This window comes from Piliocolobus tephrosceles, chromosome 4 (assembly GCF_002776525.5).
Source record: "Piliocolobus tephrosceles isolate RC106 chromosome 4, ASM277652v3, whole genome shotgun sequence".
Classification (NCBI taxonomy): Eukaryota; Metazoa; Chordata; class Mammalia; order Primates; family Cercopithecidae; genus Piliocolobus; species Piliocolobus tephrosceles.
In genome coordinates, this window is record NC_045437.1 from 47266095 (window position 1) to 47284604 (window position 18510).

The window sequence follows — 18510 nt, forward strand, 5'->3', positions numbered from 1 at the left end:
CCTGATGATGGTGGCAGACATTACAAATTCTTTTAACTGTATATGCTCAATTTTACTGTACATTACATAAAAACATAACCCTATTCATTAGTGTTGACACTTAAGGTACACAGTGACCCAGGAGCCATTCCTATTCTAAACACTACCTTTTCCAAGTCACCTTATAAAATATCCTACAAAGAAGGGATCTGGAAATTACTTTTATTTTTTACAAGTTCTAAACCTCAGGTTACATCTACAAAAAGGAACTATTAGTTCTTCACAAATTGAGGAATAAAGGAGCTAACACCAAGGTAATTCAGAAAAGGCACTTAACATATGCCTACAATAGAGAATAGCATGGGGAAAAGTCTGTTTATCTACTCTATTCTCATATTTACACTCACCACATACCATGGAAGCACTAAGGACTGTTGGAGAGAAAAGTTTTCAAACATGAGAACTTTATACCACCTTTGTTACACTACACTGTGATTTCAAATCTTTAATCAAATCCCAAAGGTTATCAGCCATATTACATACCATGATTAGCTTTCTATAAGCAATTTTGCTTTACTGTGTACAGATCAGTGTCAATAATAAAAAAAAAAAAAACTGTATACTAGGCAAAGAACTTTATTAACCTTTGTTTCAAACTTGATTCCCAGGCTTCTTCGGCTTAATTAGCTGCAAAGAATGAATTGTGTATAAGCAAAAACTGAAAAGAGCTGCAGTGTCCAAGGGGCTTGGGCTTAAAAATATTAGAGATCTAGATTTTATCAGATCCATAAACAAAAATTTCTTAAAAAGCAGTCATAATATAAAATAGCAGCTCCCAGTAACTTCTTCAAGTTTTATCTTCAGAAGTTGACTCAATTCAGTTTGCCTCATTCTTGGAAGCCTCATCAAAATTCTCCACAAGATCTAGGAAAAGGAAAAGAGTAAAATTCTTAAAAAAGCCAAATCTACAAATCATCATCAATCTTGAAAGGGGATGAGGGAAAGACACTCATTTGCCAGTGATAATAAATACTGTGTCATAGCCCCAAGAACAAGAATGGAGGAGAGGGGGAAAAAAAAAGCTCCCCACCCCCCGCCACCCCATCCCATCTCATAGACTGGTCAACATAATATGGGGAAGCAGAACCAAAGAATACAATGACACAGAATGTTAAAATTTTCCTGGATTCCTAAGGATACCTGTCTATGCAAAATGGGAATATTTGTGAGTCTAGTGATTCTCCTGCCCAATAAATATTTTAGAAGAAAGTAAATTTATCCAATAACAAGAGACAAAAATGTCCATGATTCCCAAAGGAGTTATTATGCTGCTACAGATTTTAGATTTTTTTATATATATATATATCCCAAGATACCTGAACTACTCCACACCTTCTTGTAAATTCATGAATTTCAAAGTAGGGAGCAAGGGTCATTAGTGCTCTGCAGATAACAGTTATATTTAGAGTACTATATATGTATTTATTTATTCAATATTTAAGATTAGATACCTACACATCCTTGGGATCCCACACAGAAACAAGCCAAGTCAAGTCTATAAACATAATTCTCAATTACCTAATATTGCATTATTTTTCTCATTCTAAGTAAGGTCTATGTCCATCTTAACTTACCACCCCTCTTCCCTGGGTAGTTTATCCTACAAAGATTTTTTATTCTCCCTTGCTAAGATTCCCTAGGTTAACCTCAGGTAAACGTTCCTACCTGGAACTTCATCATCGTCATCCTCTCCAGTAGCAAGTGGTGCTTTTCCATCCACAGCTATGAAAGGAAAATGTAAACATTATTTGTCTAGGTTTTTAATAAATAACCACCCCCCCAAAAAAAAAAAAAACCACACACATGAAATGCCAAGTGTTGTTACAACTTATTTCCGTGATAAGGGACATTTGGGATTTTATCTACGATACTATCAATAACATGATATTCTAATGTCTACAAATGGGTTAAAATACTAGGAACAGCCAACAAACAAAATTCCATACCCATCCTTTCAATCCCTCTGGGCCACCATAGGCCCTGAGGTAGTATAAAGACAATAGGGAGCTCTTAGAGTGCAGGTAAAACCCACATACCAAATCATGGTAAGATTTATTTTGGGAGACAAATGAAGATGCCATTTTCTCAACTACTTTGTGTGTGGCATAAGGGTGATGCTCAATAACCACTTACTGAAATGAAAAAATTAAACTAAAAAAATTAAGAGTCTGTGAGTGGTAAGCATCCACTCTACTCTATCACACAAGAATATGAACGTACACAGGAGAGTTATGTACTAGCCCCACACAAGCATCAGTGGGATACTTCAAAAGCCTACTTCAGCTCTGAAAGCCCTGACAGTTTAGAACCTGCAACTCAATGTGACAATGAAAATGAAAATTGAGGCAGACTGAGTCAATACCTAGAAAAACATGGGTAAACTAAAGAGCCATATATAAGCCTCTGACTTGCTCCTGCATTCCCATTCTTCAAAATTTTAAGAAGGCAGAAAACAGCGTAACACTGCCACATACTCAGATGTATATTCAGCTACACTATTTTCTGCCCTGAATAAAATCCCTATCACACTGTAATTAAAAATGCCAGAATATTGGCAGGCCATTTTTTTTTTTTTTTTTTTGAGACGGAGTCTCGCTCTGCCGCCCAGGCTGGAGTGCAGTGGCCGGATCTCAGCTCACTGCAAACTCTGCCTCCCGGGTTTACGCCATTCTCCTGCCTCAGCCTCCCGAGTAGCTGGGACTACAGGCGCCCGCCACCTCGCCCGGCTAGTTTTTTGTATTTTTTAGTAGAGACAGGGTTTCACCGTGCTAGCCAGGATGGTCTCGATCTTCTGACCTTGTGATCCGCCCGTCTCGGCCTCCCAAAGTGCTGGGATTACAGGCTTGAGCCACCGCGCCCGGCCGGCAGGCCATTTTAAAAAGATTACTGGTAATATCAACTATATAGATGAAACTGAAGTAATTTCATAATTTACACTAATTTTTTTTCAATTCCAAACTTACAAGTAGTTATTGGCAAAGCACCAAATTAACATTTTCATCATTTCTAGTTAAGTATCTGATCCAAATCAAGTAAGTAGAAAACATTCCACAAAATCGAGTGTAACGATCATAGCATGCTACATCAATTACTGCAAACTTGAGCAAGGACACTTGCTTAGAATCAGTTACAAATCTGTTATTTTTAAAGCTTGCATTTCTAAACTTAAAAATACGCATATCCATTCTGAGCCCTAAGATCAGAAATCAGCTGCTAAATGAGTAATTCCCTGGCAAAACCATTACTAGCAAACTCACATTGTTTGGGCAGAGCTTCGGCCAGTCTCCTTAAACTAGTCAGACTATCTGCGCCAAGCTGGTTTAAGATGCTGGGTAGCATTTCTGTCAGCTGCTTCGTCTCAGCATGGCCTGTAATGGTGAAAGTGTTCGCTGCCAGAGATGCCTGAACTTTAGGGTTGTTAAAGTGGATCACTGTTCCTTGGTTTGTAAACATATTCACCTATTAAGAAAATGAAAATTTTAATTAGCAATGCTGACCAAAGTCTCTTTAAAAACAAATGTTTCATTAAACGAAGTCTGCCTAACTAATCTAGTATTTCGCTGCGAAGCACAGGTGAAATTTTGCCTGGAATGGCATATGCAATCTAATAGTCAGAACAGACTTAATGATCTCCCTGATATTTATTAATTTATGGTAGAAACACATCGTAGGGACTTTGAAGTTACTAAGTTAAACAAAAACAAAAACAAAAACACCCATTTAATGCATGAATGTTAACTTTTCCCAGCCAAATCTTGTTTTTTTAAAGAAAGAAAATTTGACACTTGCCTCTTCAATACCGGAGATATTGTTTACCCCTAACTTCTTTAAGGAGAACTGAAGTTTTTTATCATCTGCTGTGGCTGTTCTGTGAACCACCTTCTTCTTTCTGCGAGCAGTTCCCTAAAGTCAGGGAGAAGAGGAAAGAAAACAGCACATTTATACCACAACAGATTATTTTTCAAATGGGAATAGTTTCCAGTTCATTTCTGACCTTTGGATCTGTATAAGAACATTACCATAATCATAAACTTACGCAGTGAGCAGGCAGGCTAAGGCAAAGATAGAAGTAAAAAATGAGAAAGGAAAAGAATGATCTTTACAAAGTTCTACTTTTACATTTGCTCTAAAAGTGATCAAAGAGGTAGCATGTGTTAACCTAAATTAAGCATTTGAAAGAACTCCACATCCAGAAGTATTAACCTTTTCTGTTTTTTCTTTTTTTTTTGAGACAGGGTCTCACTCTGTTGCCCAGGCTAGAGTGGCGCAATCTCAGCTCACTGCAACCTCCGCCTCCCAGGTTCAAGCGATTCTCCTGCCTCAGCCTCCCAAGTAGCTGGGATTACAGGCATTCCCACCATGGCTGGCTAATTTTTGTATTTTTAGTAGAGATGGGGTTTCATCATGTTGGCCAGGCTGGTCTCAAACTGCTGGCCTCAAGTGATCTGCCCGCCTCGGCCTCCCAAAGTGTTGGGACTACAAGCGTGAGTCACTGTGCCTGACTCCTTTTCTGTTTTTATATCAAATAAAAATCAACACCCAAATTAGTATTTACAGGCAAGATAGTGTATGGAACAATCAAATGAATCTGTATATAGACTTCTACAGCACTCGAGAGTAAAGTCTGAAGTCCTTACACCTTAACCTACAAGAGCCATACACAAACTGTCCTGCCCTTAATATGCCACTCCTGACTGCATCTGCTACCACCCCTCTTCAGCCAAATAAACCTTGGCTGTTCTTTGAACAGGCCAAGCAGGTTATGACCCAAGGGCCTTTGCACATGCTGTTCCTCTCTTTCTGGAACATCTACATGGCTCTTTCCCTCACTGCAGATCTCAAGTCTTATGTCACCAGGTCAAAGTGGTCTTTCTCAACTACCCAAAGTAAAATAGCAACTTCCACACTCACCCATCAATTTCTTCCTATCCTGGTTTATTTCTCTTCATAACACTTATTACTATAAGAGATAAATACATTTTATCATCCATCTCCTTTCACTAGAATGTAAGCTCCATAAGGACTTCTATTTGTTGCTATAAACCCAGTATCTACAACAGAGTCTAGCTCATTGAAAGCACTCAAGGAAAGGCTATCACACCCAACTACCTCATTTTCCCCCAACCTCCATCCCTATTCCTATTCATCCTTTAAAATACTCAAGTCATTACCTCTTGTGTGCCTTTCCTAAATTCTACAACTACCCCCTTTCCCTATGCCAAATCATTCCCATCTCTAGATTTTGAAAATGCTTCTATGTATATTACTGTACTATGTATATTACACCGTGAAAACAGATTTTTTTTTTTTTTTTAAAAAAAGACAATAATCAAATTATCACCACTGCTAGGCCTAAAGCCCACCTAGGGACTTTAAACTTCCTAAATGTTATACTCTCAGGATCCAACATAGTAAAGGCTTAAATAAATCTTGTTATTTAACTGAAGAAAATATCTATAGCTACCAAAAAATTTTTAAAAAAAGTACTGGTTACTAACCTCGCCCAACTATTAAGAACAAAAATCACTTTGAAATGGTCATGTATGTATCTGGTTTCCAAAGAATCTTCTCTAAGAAATTCAAAGGAATTCCTAAGATTGTAAAGACAAATCCAGCATACCTTCTATAGGTTTCAGACACTTCACATATGTCGAGTTCAATTTTCACTTATTATTAACGCTCTGATTAGATATGAAAAGGCTTTTGTAACATTTACCTAAGAGCACCTAACACCTGCAGTTTTCTCTAAAGCAAAATTAACTCACCTAATTTCACATCCCATAATAAGTACGCTTCTTAAACAGTGTAGAAATGTTTCCATATTCTGTGACTACAGAAATACTTCTCGTATTATTAGCTAAATGAGTATTAAGATGTTAGAACACAAAATTTAATCTTATATCAGCGTTAAATGTCCTAGCAAATCTCAAAATTTTCCTTTACCCTAAAGTGATGTCTCCCAAAGTTAAAGCCTAATGATGAGAGTAACAACAAAAAGATTGCACATAAGCATATTATTCAAATTACTGCTTCTGAAACTGTACTGAAAGTAAGAGTGGTTAAAAACACCAATAAGAGCATCCAAACACTGATACACAAAAATTTGAGTTTTGCTGGCACTTGAAGGCCACAGTCTGGTAACAACTGATTAAAAAGGGCAAGAAACACCTAACGTTGGTGGGTGTGGATCTTGAAGACTGCTAACATTAGCAAAAATAAAAAGTAAAAAAAATCAGGATAAATTCACCGCTGGCAAAGGTCAGTAACTTAACAAAGCTGTATATTATTAAGTCTAAGTGCAACTTCTGGCTATCTCACAGCTGACTCTAAGTTAAACGCTTAAAGTTGGGAAAAACTAATAGGCAATAAACACGTACTATGGAGGCTTTACAAGTTTTACCAAGTAGAGACATGCTCTGATTCAACAAGCTACCACACCTTGTTAAATACTAAGAATGTGCTAACAATACAAACTAAGTAGACCTCTGTCTACAGTGGACTTCTTATTTAAGTAAATTACAGGACAATCTAAAAATCAACTTCAAAAAAGAATCCCCTTCCACCAGGAAAAAACAATTAATCAAAAACTGATCATTTAAAAATCAGTCACTTTAATTCCCTCATTTTTTATAGTAATATAAAGTCAGAAAAGGAAATACACCTACTTGGGTTGTATTTTCAAATCTAACAGTCACTGCTCTTAAACTTCAAAATGTACCTGTATCTTCAAATACCCTTGAAAATATGCAACTACCCTAAAGAATATTTGGTTCAGAAAGCAATACAGAAAGGTCTCAATTTACAAGAGACACAAACAAGCACTGACTTTATACAACTTAGGCCAAAACAAGTCAAGGGTATGATGTGCACAACGATCTAACTGAAATGACACAATTTCCTTACAAATTAAATTAGGAAACACTTTTGTTCTACTTATACACTGTAACACTGAAAACACAAACATATTCACACAAAAGCGATGTTTTTAGCTCGTCTCACTGATGTGTCTCTAACTCTCGTCTCCCCGGCTCCTCGGGATTTGCTAGCTCCATGAATTTCCCTCGATAGGCAAAGTTTGTCACCGATAATAGAAGTGCAAAAGGATTATATTTTTTAAAATACCTAAGCCTTAAAAAAAAACAACAAAAAAAAACCCCGAACTATTAAAACTTACTTTCCCACCAATGCGCACTTGTGCCTGCAGTTTGGCGAGTTTTTCCTGGTTCATGATTGTTTCTTTCATCTAGAAAAAGAGGAAATCCTCAGCAAGGATAGGTTTAGCTCACTCTAGCATTCCATGCTCGTTACTTCCCAAGATAACAGCAGGAAAATAAACGTCCTACACAGGCCGAAACCTGGATCCCAAATCCACCCCGCAAAGCTCCAAATTTGGGTTTCCAGGGAGCCCAAAGAGCACCCGCCTCCCCACACTCCCCCACAGCGCCCCGCTCTTGGCAGGCCCGGATCAAGGGCTCTACCCCACGCCTGGCCAGCACCCCCCACCCGTGGCCCTGGCCTGGCCTCGGCCTAGCCAGGGCCTGCCCGGCCCGGTCACTCTCCGCAAGCCTCGCGGTACCTGAGGCTCCTGTCCTCGGGTTCCGCCGCGAGGTGGAGGTAGAGACAGCGTCGCCTCGCCCCCAGGGCAGCCGCCCCTGGCTCGACCTCGCCCCCGAGAATCAGCCTGAGCGGGTGCGCCTGTCCGTCGCATCGCCTTCCTCTCCTCTGCCCTGTCCCTCCCTGTCTCGCTCCTTCAGGGAACTTCCCGCCCCCGCTCCCGTCCTCCTACCACGCCGCCGTCCAGAGCCTTTTTGTACCTTGTCGGAGCGAATAAGGGGCCGCGCGGGGGACTAGGGTTGGTGCTCAGGGGGTCTCGGGTGGACCAGCTGAGATTAGGCGCACACACGCGGGGACGCAAGATGGCAGCTAAAGGGAGGCCGGAAGTGACACAAGGCCCCTTCCTCCAAGAGTCAGGAAACCGACTTCGCCGCGAGCTCAGTTCTTCCTTGCGCACGCGCGCCAGCGTTTGTGACGGTAGGGCTAGTGCGTTCTCTGCTCCTTCTCTTCCAGTGGCTGCCGACCGCAGGCCCCACGAGGGACTTACAGCTTCGGGCGCCGCCCATACCTCTGGTAGAGGCCACAAAGGGGTCGGAGAGCGCGGTCCTGTGCAGTTAGGGTTAAGTCCGCTCAGTCTCCATTGGGCCCTGATCCTGAAGTTCTGTACCCTCCGAAGAAAGGGCCTGTTCACGTTTCCCGGAGACGCTGGAGGTGCCCAGCTTGTGCTCACCACTCGAGCACCCCTACCCTTGCTGGAGGTGTAGGTTGGAGAATTGTAGAATTTCCCTCTCCGCCCGAATGAGCCATTACCAAAGCATTTTGTCAAAAATAGTGAAGTTAGTTTTGCTTTCCAAGATTAGGTGGTGTGGTAGATTGCGGGACCGAGGTTCAGAATTTCTGGGGGCTGTAGCCCCGAGCCCCACACCTCAGAATGCAACTCCATACGACGAAGGAACTGGTAATGCGCATTTCAGCCAATATAGCAGATGACTAACCACCTTAAAACCCTCTACACAATTATCTTGTTTATCAGGAAAAAAATTGATACTGAATTGGCATAGATTTATGCCAATCTAGATACTGAATAGATATCCTAGATACTGAATTGGCATAGATTTGACAATTAGCAGTTCACGGTTAAGCAGACTTTATCTATCTTAATCCAATCAAAGGAAAATTTCTGCCTACTGTGTTTGGAGAGACAACTCGTGGATGTGAGTTAAACTTTGCTAAACCCCAGGACAAGCTTCAAGACAAAACTGCTGATACTTAAAATGGCAATTTAAATAAAAATGCTGTCTGATCAGCCTTTTTGTGGTCTTAACCATGAAATGCTTTTGCGTATTCCAAAGTGAGTCCGAAATCTTAGAATGCAATGTATATAGCAAGAAAACTTGTGTAAGTGCAGACACCTCTCCAGTTTAAAGATCAATGTTTAAACTTTTTGAATACTTTTTACGTATAAGTTTGTTGCAATTGATGTCTCAAGAACATAACTGGTGAGGACAGCTGTATTGCTTTTTAGAATAATTGTTACAGTTATATTTACAAAAAACAATGTTGCTTCAGTTAAAGATGAGTGAAGTTTAGTTCAGGAAAGGGTGTTCGTAATGGATCACCTTCCTAATGACAAAGGCCAAAATGGCAGTACCAACAGTTCTGTGCTCTGGAGATATTACAAAATACACAGAAAGACTCCCCCTTTTGAGAGAAATGTCTGTCCAGGAACAGTTTTTCCTCTCCTCCATGTTATATTGGAGACATTTGAAACGTCCTAGTCACGTGATGTTTTCTGAGCTTTTATAGAAAAAAGATTCTCTGTATGTAACCTGCCACCTGACTTTTTTCTTTTTCTTTTTCTTTTTTTTTTTTTTGCCTTCCCTCCACTCTGCCCTGACTCATCTTTTAATACACCCGTTTTCAGGAAATATTGTGAGCTACTTTATTTATTTATTTTTATTTTTTGAAACCAGGGATGCTAATTTTATTTTTATAATGTTTTTAAATGTAAAACTTTAAAAATATTAACAGAGATGGGGTCTCACTTTGTTGCCTAGGCTGGGCTCAAACTCCTGCGCTCAAAGGATCCTTCAGTCTCAGCCACTTGAGAAGCTGAAACTACAGGTGTGCACCATTTCCCCTGGTTTATGACTTTTTTAAAAAAAAAATTTACTCTCGTTCCTACTTTTCTCTCCTGTTCTTTCATGAATTTAAAGATTTGCCATGTGTTGAAAATATAAAAGATTCCTTAATGGTAAAAAAGAAAATTTTGATTTTCTTTTTATGTTCTGCTTTGGTTTGGTTTTTGTGCTTTTCTATTTAGAGATGGAAGTCTTGCTATGTTGCCCAGGCTGGTAAACTCCTGGGTTCAAGCCATCCTCCCACCTGGGCCTCCCAAAGTGCTGGGAGTACAGGCATGAGCCACCATACCTGGCCAAAATTTTGATTTTTGACTCCAGCTGCTTCTGCTTGTTTTATGAGTAGTCAGGAAATTCTGATTCCTCTAATAATTATATACTAGACTTTTCAAAAATATGGGATTTTTTCTTTCAAAAAATGTTACTACATTGCATTCTTAGCTCAAGGATGCCAAAAGAGTAACTTGTGCTAATGTGGGAGCCATTTCCAGTATGCTCCCAATGTCTATGGCAAATGTGAGTAATTGGCTCCCACGCTTTCCTGCTGGGCTTCAAGGAGCCTAAGAATCATTTACTCAGCACTCAAGATGGTATCTGTCAATAGAGAAGGCAAGAAAGGTGAACCCTATTTGCCCTCCTTGGTTTATAGTTTATAGCCTAATCAAAGTCCATGAATTGTTTTCATCTCTCAGCTGGACTTAAGTCAGCTTCAGCAAAAGTCAAAATATCCACTTTATATAATGCTTCTTTCTGTCTTTTTTTTTTTTTAGTTTCGCCCTGTCACCCAGGCTGGAGTGCAGTGGTGCGATCTTGGCTCACTGCAACCTCCATCTCCCAGGTTCAAGCGATTCTCATGCCTCAGCCTCCTGAGTAGCTGGGATTACAGGTGCCCACCACCACACCCAGCTAATTTTTGTATTTTTTGTTAGAGGCGGGGTTTCACCATGTTGGCCAGGCTGGTCTCAAACTCCTGACCTCAAGTGATCTGCCTGGGATTGCAGGCATGAGCCACCGTGCCTGGGCAACTCAAGATTCTTAATAGATGGTAGGGCTATTTCCCTTTTTCACTTTTGAAACTGACGTATTTACGGATATTCTATATACATTTTAGGTTTTGTTTCATTTTGAAATTTTGATTAGGATTGGTTGTATAGATTGATTTGGGAAACTTGTATATATTTTCTAATTGTATGCCTCTGCATTCACTTGGAGGAAATCTGGCTATTTTTAATATATAGAGATTTAATATAGGGAATTGGTGCTTTACAAAGTTTGAAGGACTGGAGGAGTGGGCTTTGGCGTGGGCTGTCAGAAGTGAGTCCTAAGATAATACAGATTTAGTATCCCTAATGCAAAAATTTTAAATCCAAAAGGCTCCAAAATCCAAAGCTTTTTGAACACCAGCATCATGCTCAAAGGAAATGCTCATTGAGCATTTCAGATTACAGATTTTCGACTAGGGCTGCTCAACCAGTATGTACATAATGCAAATATTCCGGAAAAAAAAAATTCCAAGTCTGAAAAATTTCTGGTTCCAAGCATTTCACATAATAGGTACTCATCCTGCACTCAAGAACTAGGCTGTCATGGGACCTGCTGCAACTGTTTTCACCCATTAGGAGGATGGAGAATCAGGACCCTACAACTGGAATTATTGATGTTAAGAATGCACCACTGTAGCTACAATTCAGAAATCAAGAAGATAACTGTAGGAAGTACTCCTCAACATCCACAAAGCTAATGACTGAGCTCTGGAAAGCTGCTGCAGAAAATCTATCTCATGAGCATGCTTGCCAGCAAAATTAAAGCAGCAGGAGAAAGGCTTTAGCCTCACTTCCACCTTCCAAATCTTACTTAAATGTACTTAGTTAGCAAAAATAATTCACTTCTAGAATGGTAACGGCAAGGAAATCTGGAAAATAGTTTTTAACTTTCCAAATTTATAGTACAGGGAGGCAAACTTGAAAGAAATTGGAACTGATCTGAGTACCAATCTACCTTACCTACCCAAAATTTCACCTCCATGAACATAGTGCATCTATTTTTTCAAATCTTTTATGTATTTTAATAGCGTTTTAAAAACCTTCTGGCCGCGCGCGGTGGCTGAAGCCTGTAATCCCAGCACTTTGGGAGGCCGAGACGGGCGGATCACGAGGTCAGGAGATCGAGACCATCCTGGCTAACACGGTGAAACCCCGTCTCTACTAAAAAAAAAAAAATACAAAAAAAAAAAAAACTAGCCGGGTGAGGTGGCGGGCGCCTGTAGTCCCAGCTACTTGGGAGGCTGAGGCAGGAGAATGGCGTAAACCTGGGAGGCGGAGCTTGCAGTGAGCTGAGATGTGGCCACTGCACTCCAGCCTGGGCAACAGAGTGAGACTCTGTCTCAAAAAAAAAAAAAAAAAAAAAAAAAAAAAAAAAAAAAAAACCTTCTGAAGGTCATGTGCATTCTTTAATAGATGGATTCCCGGATGTGATAGTTTTTATTCTTAATCTCTTTCCTGTTTTAGTCATTAGTTTTTATTCTTAATCTCTTTCCTGTTTTAGTCATTGCAAATGTCTTCTCCTGGTCTGTTTAATCCATCATACTCTTGTTAAACAGAAACATAAATTTTTGACCCCAAGCTGATCTAGCTGTCAATTCACAGAATATACAAAAGACAGAAAAATATGTTAAATTATTCCACATAATGCAATCAACAAAATTCAGATTATAGGAAATGAAAGGACAAATAAACTCCAAGGGGTGGGGGGAAGAATAAGGGGATCTTTGGATTAAGAGAAACCTAAGAGACATATCAAATAAACAAAAAACCCACAGGAAAGTAGGCAAAACAATAGTGTCTAGAGGTGCATGCTTAGGTAGTGAAACTGAAGAGGAAAGGAATTAAGTATAAAAGAATAGTGGTTATTCCATGCTGGGTGAGGTGGCTCACACCTGTAATCCCAGCACTTTGGAAGGCCAAGGTGGGTGGATCACTTGAGGTCAGGAGTTTGAGACGAGCCTGGCAAACATGGTGAAACTCCGTTTCTGCTAAAAATACAAAATAAATAAATATAATTTTTAAAAAAAGAATAGTGGTCATTCTTGCAGAAAAGGGGTTATAGTTGGGAGGAGGCAAATAGTAGATTTCTAGGGTGGGGAGCAAGGGTCTGTCTTCTTACATGTAGCGTGTTTATGGTTCTCTGTATTTGCTATATGGAACAAAATTTAAAAGGAAAATCACACATGATATATAATGCAAAGAAATATGCATATTTAAGATCATATTTCAACATTACAGTGCATACGTTTATGGAGAGGAGAATGGGAGTAAAGATCAGAGAAAAAACAATGAGAGTGTCTTGCATGCACTGAAAATGACAATGTGCTAATAATATATCATGTTTAGATAGCCTTTAATATACATTAGGCACTGTTCTTAGTGCTTTACTTATATTAACTCATTTGATCACATGAAGTAGATACTATTACTCCCATTTTACAGAACCAGAAAACTGAGGCACGCAGAGGTTAAGTAACTTACCTAAGGCCACAGTGCTGGTAAGTGGCAAAGCTGAAACACAGACCCTGGCAGTTTGCTCCATTCTTTGTGCTCATAACCATTATACCATGCTGCTGACTACTAAGGAATATGATTGTCTCAACTCTGCACCTGATGCTCAGTAAAAACACACTCAGCTGTTCACTCAGAATCTCTATCCACATGACTAACAGGCACCTCAGATATACCATGTTTAAGACAGAACAGCCGGGTGCGGTGGCTCAAGCCTGTAATCCCAGCACTTTGGGAGGCCGAGAGGGGCGGATCACAAGGTCAGGAGATTGAGACCATCCTGGCTAACACAGTGAAACCCCGTCTCTACTAAAAATACAAAAAACTAGCCGGGCGAGGTGGCGGCGCCTGTAGTCCCAGCTACTCGGGAGGCTGAGGTAGGAGAATGGCGTGAACCCGGGAGGCGGAGCTTGCAGTGAGCTGAGATCTGGCCACTGCACTCCAGCCTGGGTGACAGAGCAAGACTCCGTCTCAAAAAAAAAAAAAAAAAAAAAAAAAAGAACAATGTTTTCCATCCACCATTAAGTCAAAACACTTGAGAGAAGCTCTTTCCTCCTGTAACCTCCCACATCAAATCATCAATAAATCTTATTGGTCCTACCTCCAAAGTAGATTCTGAATTTGACCACTTAGGCATATTAACTGTTGCCACCTGATTTGTTTTTCTAAGACCACCAGAGTGGGCACAAAAGAACCAGCGAGTAGGCAAGGCTAAAAGCAAAACTGCAAATTTATTCTTTGGTCATCTAGCTTCAGGGACCAGAGCTGGGGTGGGGGGGGGTGGAGTTTCTAATACAGTCCCCACAAGAGTGGGGGCTGAGAAAGCCCGCCCCCAGCGCATCTGCTGGGAGCAACTTTTCTAGGAGTGGAAGGGCAATAGGCGGGGCACGGGCCTGTGGGGGGGGGGCGGCGCTCCGCAGGTGCCACCAGGTAAATCTTGGTCTCCTCAGATTGACATCACCTGGTGCATGCCTGATTAATCTGCACCTTCCCGGGCGTCAGCTGCATTCTTGCACACACGGCAAGAGATGGTGGTGAAGAAGAACCCGGAAGTGCACCATCCTGCCTCCGTTCGTCCAAACAGTCCAACCTTTTATTGATAATAGTGATAAAGGGGCGCCATGGTCTGTCTGGCTACTTCCTGCTGTTAAGGGGCATCGCCAAGGTCGGGGCCCATGGTTGGTATTTGGACGTATGGATGAAGAATAAAATAAGGCACAGTATAGTATAGGAATGAGGAATGGAAGCATTTGTTGGAATATGGGCAAAACCCAGAAGGAAGGTCCTGGCAAGGCTGGGGAGTATGAGATAGTTAAGAAAATTTAGTAAGTTTGAGGCCAGTGGGGGAAAGCCAAACTGATTTCCACTGATTGCTTTCGGTAAGGGCCCTTTTTAGTTGGGAATGAGGAACGAGTGCGCAAAGTAGTTGTTGGTCAGGCAGCAATTAAGGAGTGGAGTTTTTCGTGGAGTGGATGGCTTTTCCCTTACTCCTACTACAGGGATATTGGATGGAAGACTAGGTCCAGAGAAGGACAGCAAAACAGAAGAGGTAGCCTTGCTGTTGATTAAAAAATTAATTGTCTTACCCACTACCAGGAGAGTTACCCGCGGCTCGGCGAGGGTGATGGGAGTCCCCAAGTCTCGGCACCTTCAGTTGTCGTCATCCAGATGTAGGAGCTGGAAGGAGCTCCCAGGATCTTGGGAAAGGGGGTCACGTGGAGACGCAGCACCTGTTCTCAGGGTGGGGCAATCAGACTTCCAGTGTCCTCCCTGCTGGCAAGCAGGGCAGGGGGTTGCTGGTGGACGAAGGTTAGGACATTCACTGGCCTAATGTCCTGATGCCTTGCACTTATAGCAAGGCTGCGTTGGGGCTCGGGGACCCTGTGGACACCTGTTAGCATAGTGTCCTGCCTTGCCGCACTTATATAGCTGGCTCTTTTTGCAGCCTTGGAGTCTGTGGGGTGTGTGCTCTCTGGCCTGGGGTTACGAATGGGCTGTAAAGCTGCTGCTAGGAGCTGAACCTTCTGTTCAAGGCGAGCTTGCCGTCTCCTCTCTGGAGTTATAGACCTTAAAGGCTAATTTAACTAGGTCTTGTATTGGTGTCTGAGGACCATCTTCTACCTTTTGAAGTTTTTTTTTACGAATGTCAGGAGCTGATTGAGAAATGAAATAAGATGCCAAAATGGTGGCCCCTGTGGGGGAGGCCGGATCTAACCGGGTATATTGGATTAGAACCTCAGTCAGTTTAGGGTAGAGGCTAGGATAACCTGGAGGTCATGCCAAGTTAAGTCATAGGCCTGACAAAGGTGTCTAAATTCCTTTATGTATATGGTAGGATTAGCTGAGAAATCACCTAAACGCTTCTCAATTTTGGAAAGATCGGCCAATGAAAAAGGGACATGTACTCTGACTACCCCCTCCGCCCCAGCCACCTCTCGCAAAGGTGCTAACACTGTAGGAGGGTGTGGGCAGAGATAGGGGACTCAAGACAGCCAGTTGGGGGCCCCAAAGGAGGCATGGGACTGAGTGGATTACTAGTAGATAAGGAGGAGGAAGGAGGAGTTAGCCTCAAGCCATCTGCCCACCTTGGCCTCCCAAAGTGCTGGGATTAAAGGTGTGAGCCACCACGCCCAGCTTGGAACTAAACTCACTGGCATCTTGATCTTGGACATTCCAGCTTCCAGTACTCTGAGAAATAAATTGGTTGTTTAAGCTACCCACACTATCGTACTTTGTAATGGAAACCCAAACATCTAACTCATTGCCCTAAAGAAGTTCTTAGTTTAATGGAGGAGACACACAAATAATTGATAAATGCAATATAGTGTTAGGTGCTTTGATATAAGCAGGCAAGGTATTGTGGAAGCATTTTGGTATCAGGAGTGGTTCTAGAGGAACAGAGTCTTAAGAATTGTAAACCAAAAATTAAATTCTAACCTCCCCAATCAGCCGAATGGACCTCTCCTCTCCTAGTCAAGGGGATTCCAAACTAAACCTGAAAAACTAGTTCAGGCCACGATGGGAGTGAATCCTCTTCTCTTTTCAAGTCTTTTTCTTTTCTTTTCTCTTTTTGAGATGGAGTTTTGCTCTTTTGTCCAGGCTGGAGTGCAGTGGTGCAATCTCAGCTCACTGTAACCTCCACCTCCCAGATTCAAGTGATCCTCCTGCCTCAGCCTCCAGAGTAGCTGGGATTACAGGTGCACACCACCACGCCTGGCTAATTTTTGTATTTTTAGTTAGAGATGGGTTTTCACTATGTTGGCCAGGTTGGTCTTGAACTCCTGACCTCGTGTCCGCCCACCACTGCACCCTGCCTCCAGGTCTTTTTCTGATCCTGAAGAGATAAGCTGAGAGCCTAGCACCTTTTAAAGGTCTGAATAGGAAACATTTGCCATCTATTGCCTCTAGGGTTAGCCACCTACGAGACTTCACCTACATAATAGAAGCTTTTGTCTCCACAACCCTTTATCTTAACCCAGACACTCCTACTGATTTCAGATCTTTAGATTATAACTCTTTCAACAAATTACCAGTCAGAAAATCTTTGAGTCCATCTATGACCTGGAAGTCCCCCACCCCTTTGAGTTGTCCCACCTTTCCAGACCGAACCAATGTACACCTCACATGTATTGATTGATGTCTGCCCCCTAAAATGTATAAAATCAAGCTGTAGCCGGGCGCGGTGGCTCAAGCCTGTAATCCCAGCACTTTGGGAGGCCGAGACGGGCGGATCACGAGGTCAGGAGATCGAGACCATCCTGGCTAATACGGTGAAACCCCGTCTCTAACAGAAAATACAAAACACTAGCCGGGCGATGAGGCGGGAGGCTGAGACAGGAGAATGGCGTGAACCCGGGAGGCGGAGCTTGCAGTGAGCTGAGATCCGGCCACTGCACTCCAGCCTGGGCGGCAGAGCAAGACTCCGTCTCAAAAAAAAAAAAAAAAAAAAAAAAAAAAAAATCAAGCTGTAATCCAACCACCTTGGGTACAAGTTCTCAGGACCTCTTGAGACTCATCCTCAAGCCTTAGTCGCTCATATTTGACTCAGAATAAACCTCTTTAAATGTTTTACACTTTGACTCTTTTTCAATGACAGGAAGAATTTTCTGAATTGGTTCTGAAGTTTCTGGAATGCTCTCTAATCTGATTAAATTTGAAGACACTAATGACTGTTACAGAGAGCACTGATGGTTTGTGGTGTGAACTGGCAATAGAGATATGCAAAGTATCTGTATTGGATACACTTTATGAACCACTTATAAGAAGCAAGGTGTTCACTGACTGTGTATTTAATGCTTTTGAACATTTTTGGGAAACTAATGACTATAAGATTGGCTGATTGCTCCTAATATTGCTGGACAAAATTGTGAAATAAAAAGATGAGCTCAGATATTTGAGCTCCCAGCTCAAGCACTGTATAGATGACCTGAAGGCCTGTTTGTGTGCCCTGAGGGAGACCTTTATGCCCTGCAAGCTGAGATTGCTGAAAGTCAAACATGGAATTTCATCCTGAGACTAGCTGAATTAAAACCCAAACTGAACTCTCAGCTTTGTATGAAGTCTTCTGTTAAAGTGAGGACCTTAATTGGGAAAGAATGGGATCTTATACACTGGGATGGGGATATTGAGCCCTATATTCTAATGCACCTTCTTTGCCAATAGAAGAGGTCTCCTCACCTCCAGTAGAGGTGGTCTCCCCACCCCTAGTGAGAGCAGCTTTTCCACCCCTTTCTGAGAGGAGGAACCCTGCATTCCCTGAGGAAACTGTAGTGACCTCCCATGCAAGACAATGCTGATTCTCCTCAGGGCCCATCCCCATCCCTTTTCTTTGCTTCTAGATCTGTAACAAGATTGAGTCCCAGAAGACCCCTAAAGGTGAGACAAAATGAGGAAGTGCACTACACTTCCAGAGAACTACTGGAGTTTTCTAATTTATATAGAAAAAAATTGGAAAATGTGGGGATGGATACTAAGGGTGTGGAATAATGGTACAAGGAACATAAACTTTGATTAGGCTGATTTATTGATATGAACTCACTAAGTAGAAATTCTACATTTAGTGTTACAGCTTGGAGAGTTAGGCCTCTAACTGGTTGGTTGGTGGGTTCGTTGGTTGGTTGGTTGAAACATGGACCAGGCCAGGCGTGATGGCCCATGCCTGTAATTCCAGAACTTTGGGAGGCCAAGGCAGGAGGATCTCTTGAGCCCAGGAGTTTGAGACCAGA

The 18510-nt window shown here is 41.8% G+C and overlaps 1 protein-coding gene across 3 annotated transcripts; it reads right to left on the reverse strand.

Annotated features, from left to right (window-relative positions):
- Positions 1–599: 599 nt before the first annotated feature.
- On the reverse strand, positions 600–8013 carry BTF3 (basic transcription factor 3). 3 transcript variants are annotated; one of them, XM_023207965.2, is made up of 6 exons: positions 7854–8013; positions 7214–7282; positions 3829–3942; positions 3297–3498; positions 1705–1761; positions 600–903 (listed from the first exon to the last, which is right to left on the reverse strand). In XM_023207965.2, the coding sequence occupies exons 2-6, from the start codon at positions 7280–7282 to the stop codon at positions 857–859; spliced, it is 489 nt and encodes a 162-aa protein (XP_023063733.1). In that variant the 5' UTR covers positions 7854–8013; the 3' UTR covers positions 600–856. The 3 variants fall into 3 exon arrangements, with proteins under 3 accessions (XP_023063733.1, XP_023063732.1, XP_023063734.1); XM_023207964.2 differs by having other exon boundaries at positions 7616–7994; XM_023207966.2 differs by lacking the exon at positions 7214–7282 and having other exon boundaries at positions 7854–7994.
- Between the last annotated feature and the right edge of the window lie 10497 nt (positions 8014–18510).

Bases quoted from the DNA above. Each gene is read 5' to 3' on its own strand.
- BTF3 (XM_023207964.2), bottom strand. From the start codon at position 7,747: ATGCGACGGACAGGCGCACCCGCTCAGGCTGATTCTCGGGGGCGAGGT. The intron at 3,499-3,828 runs GCAAGTGTCAAA...TTTTCTTAATAG, and splicing joins ATATCTCCGGTATTGAAGAG to GTGAATATGTTTACAAACCA. The intron at 1,762-3,296 runs GTGAGTTTGCTA...TTCCTTTCATAG, and splicing joins CGAAGCTCTGCCCAAACAAT to CTGTGGATGGAAAAGCACCA.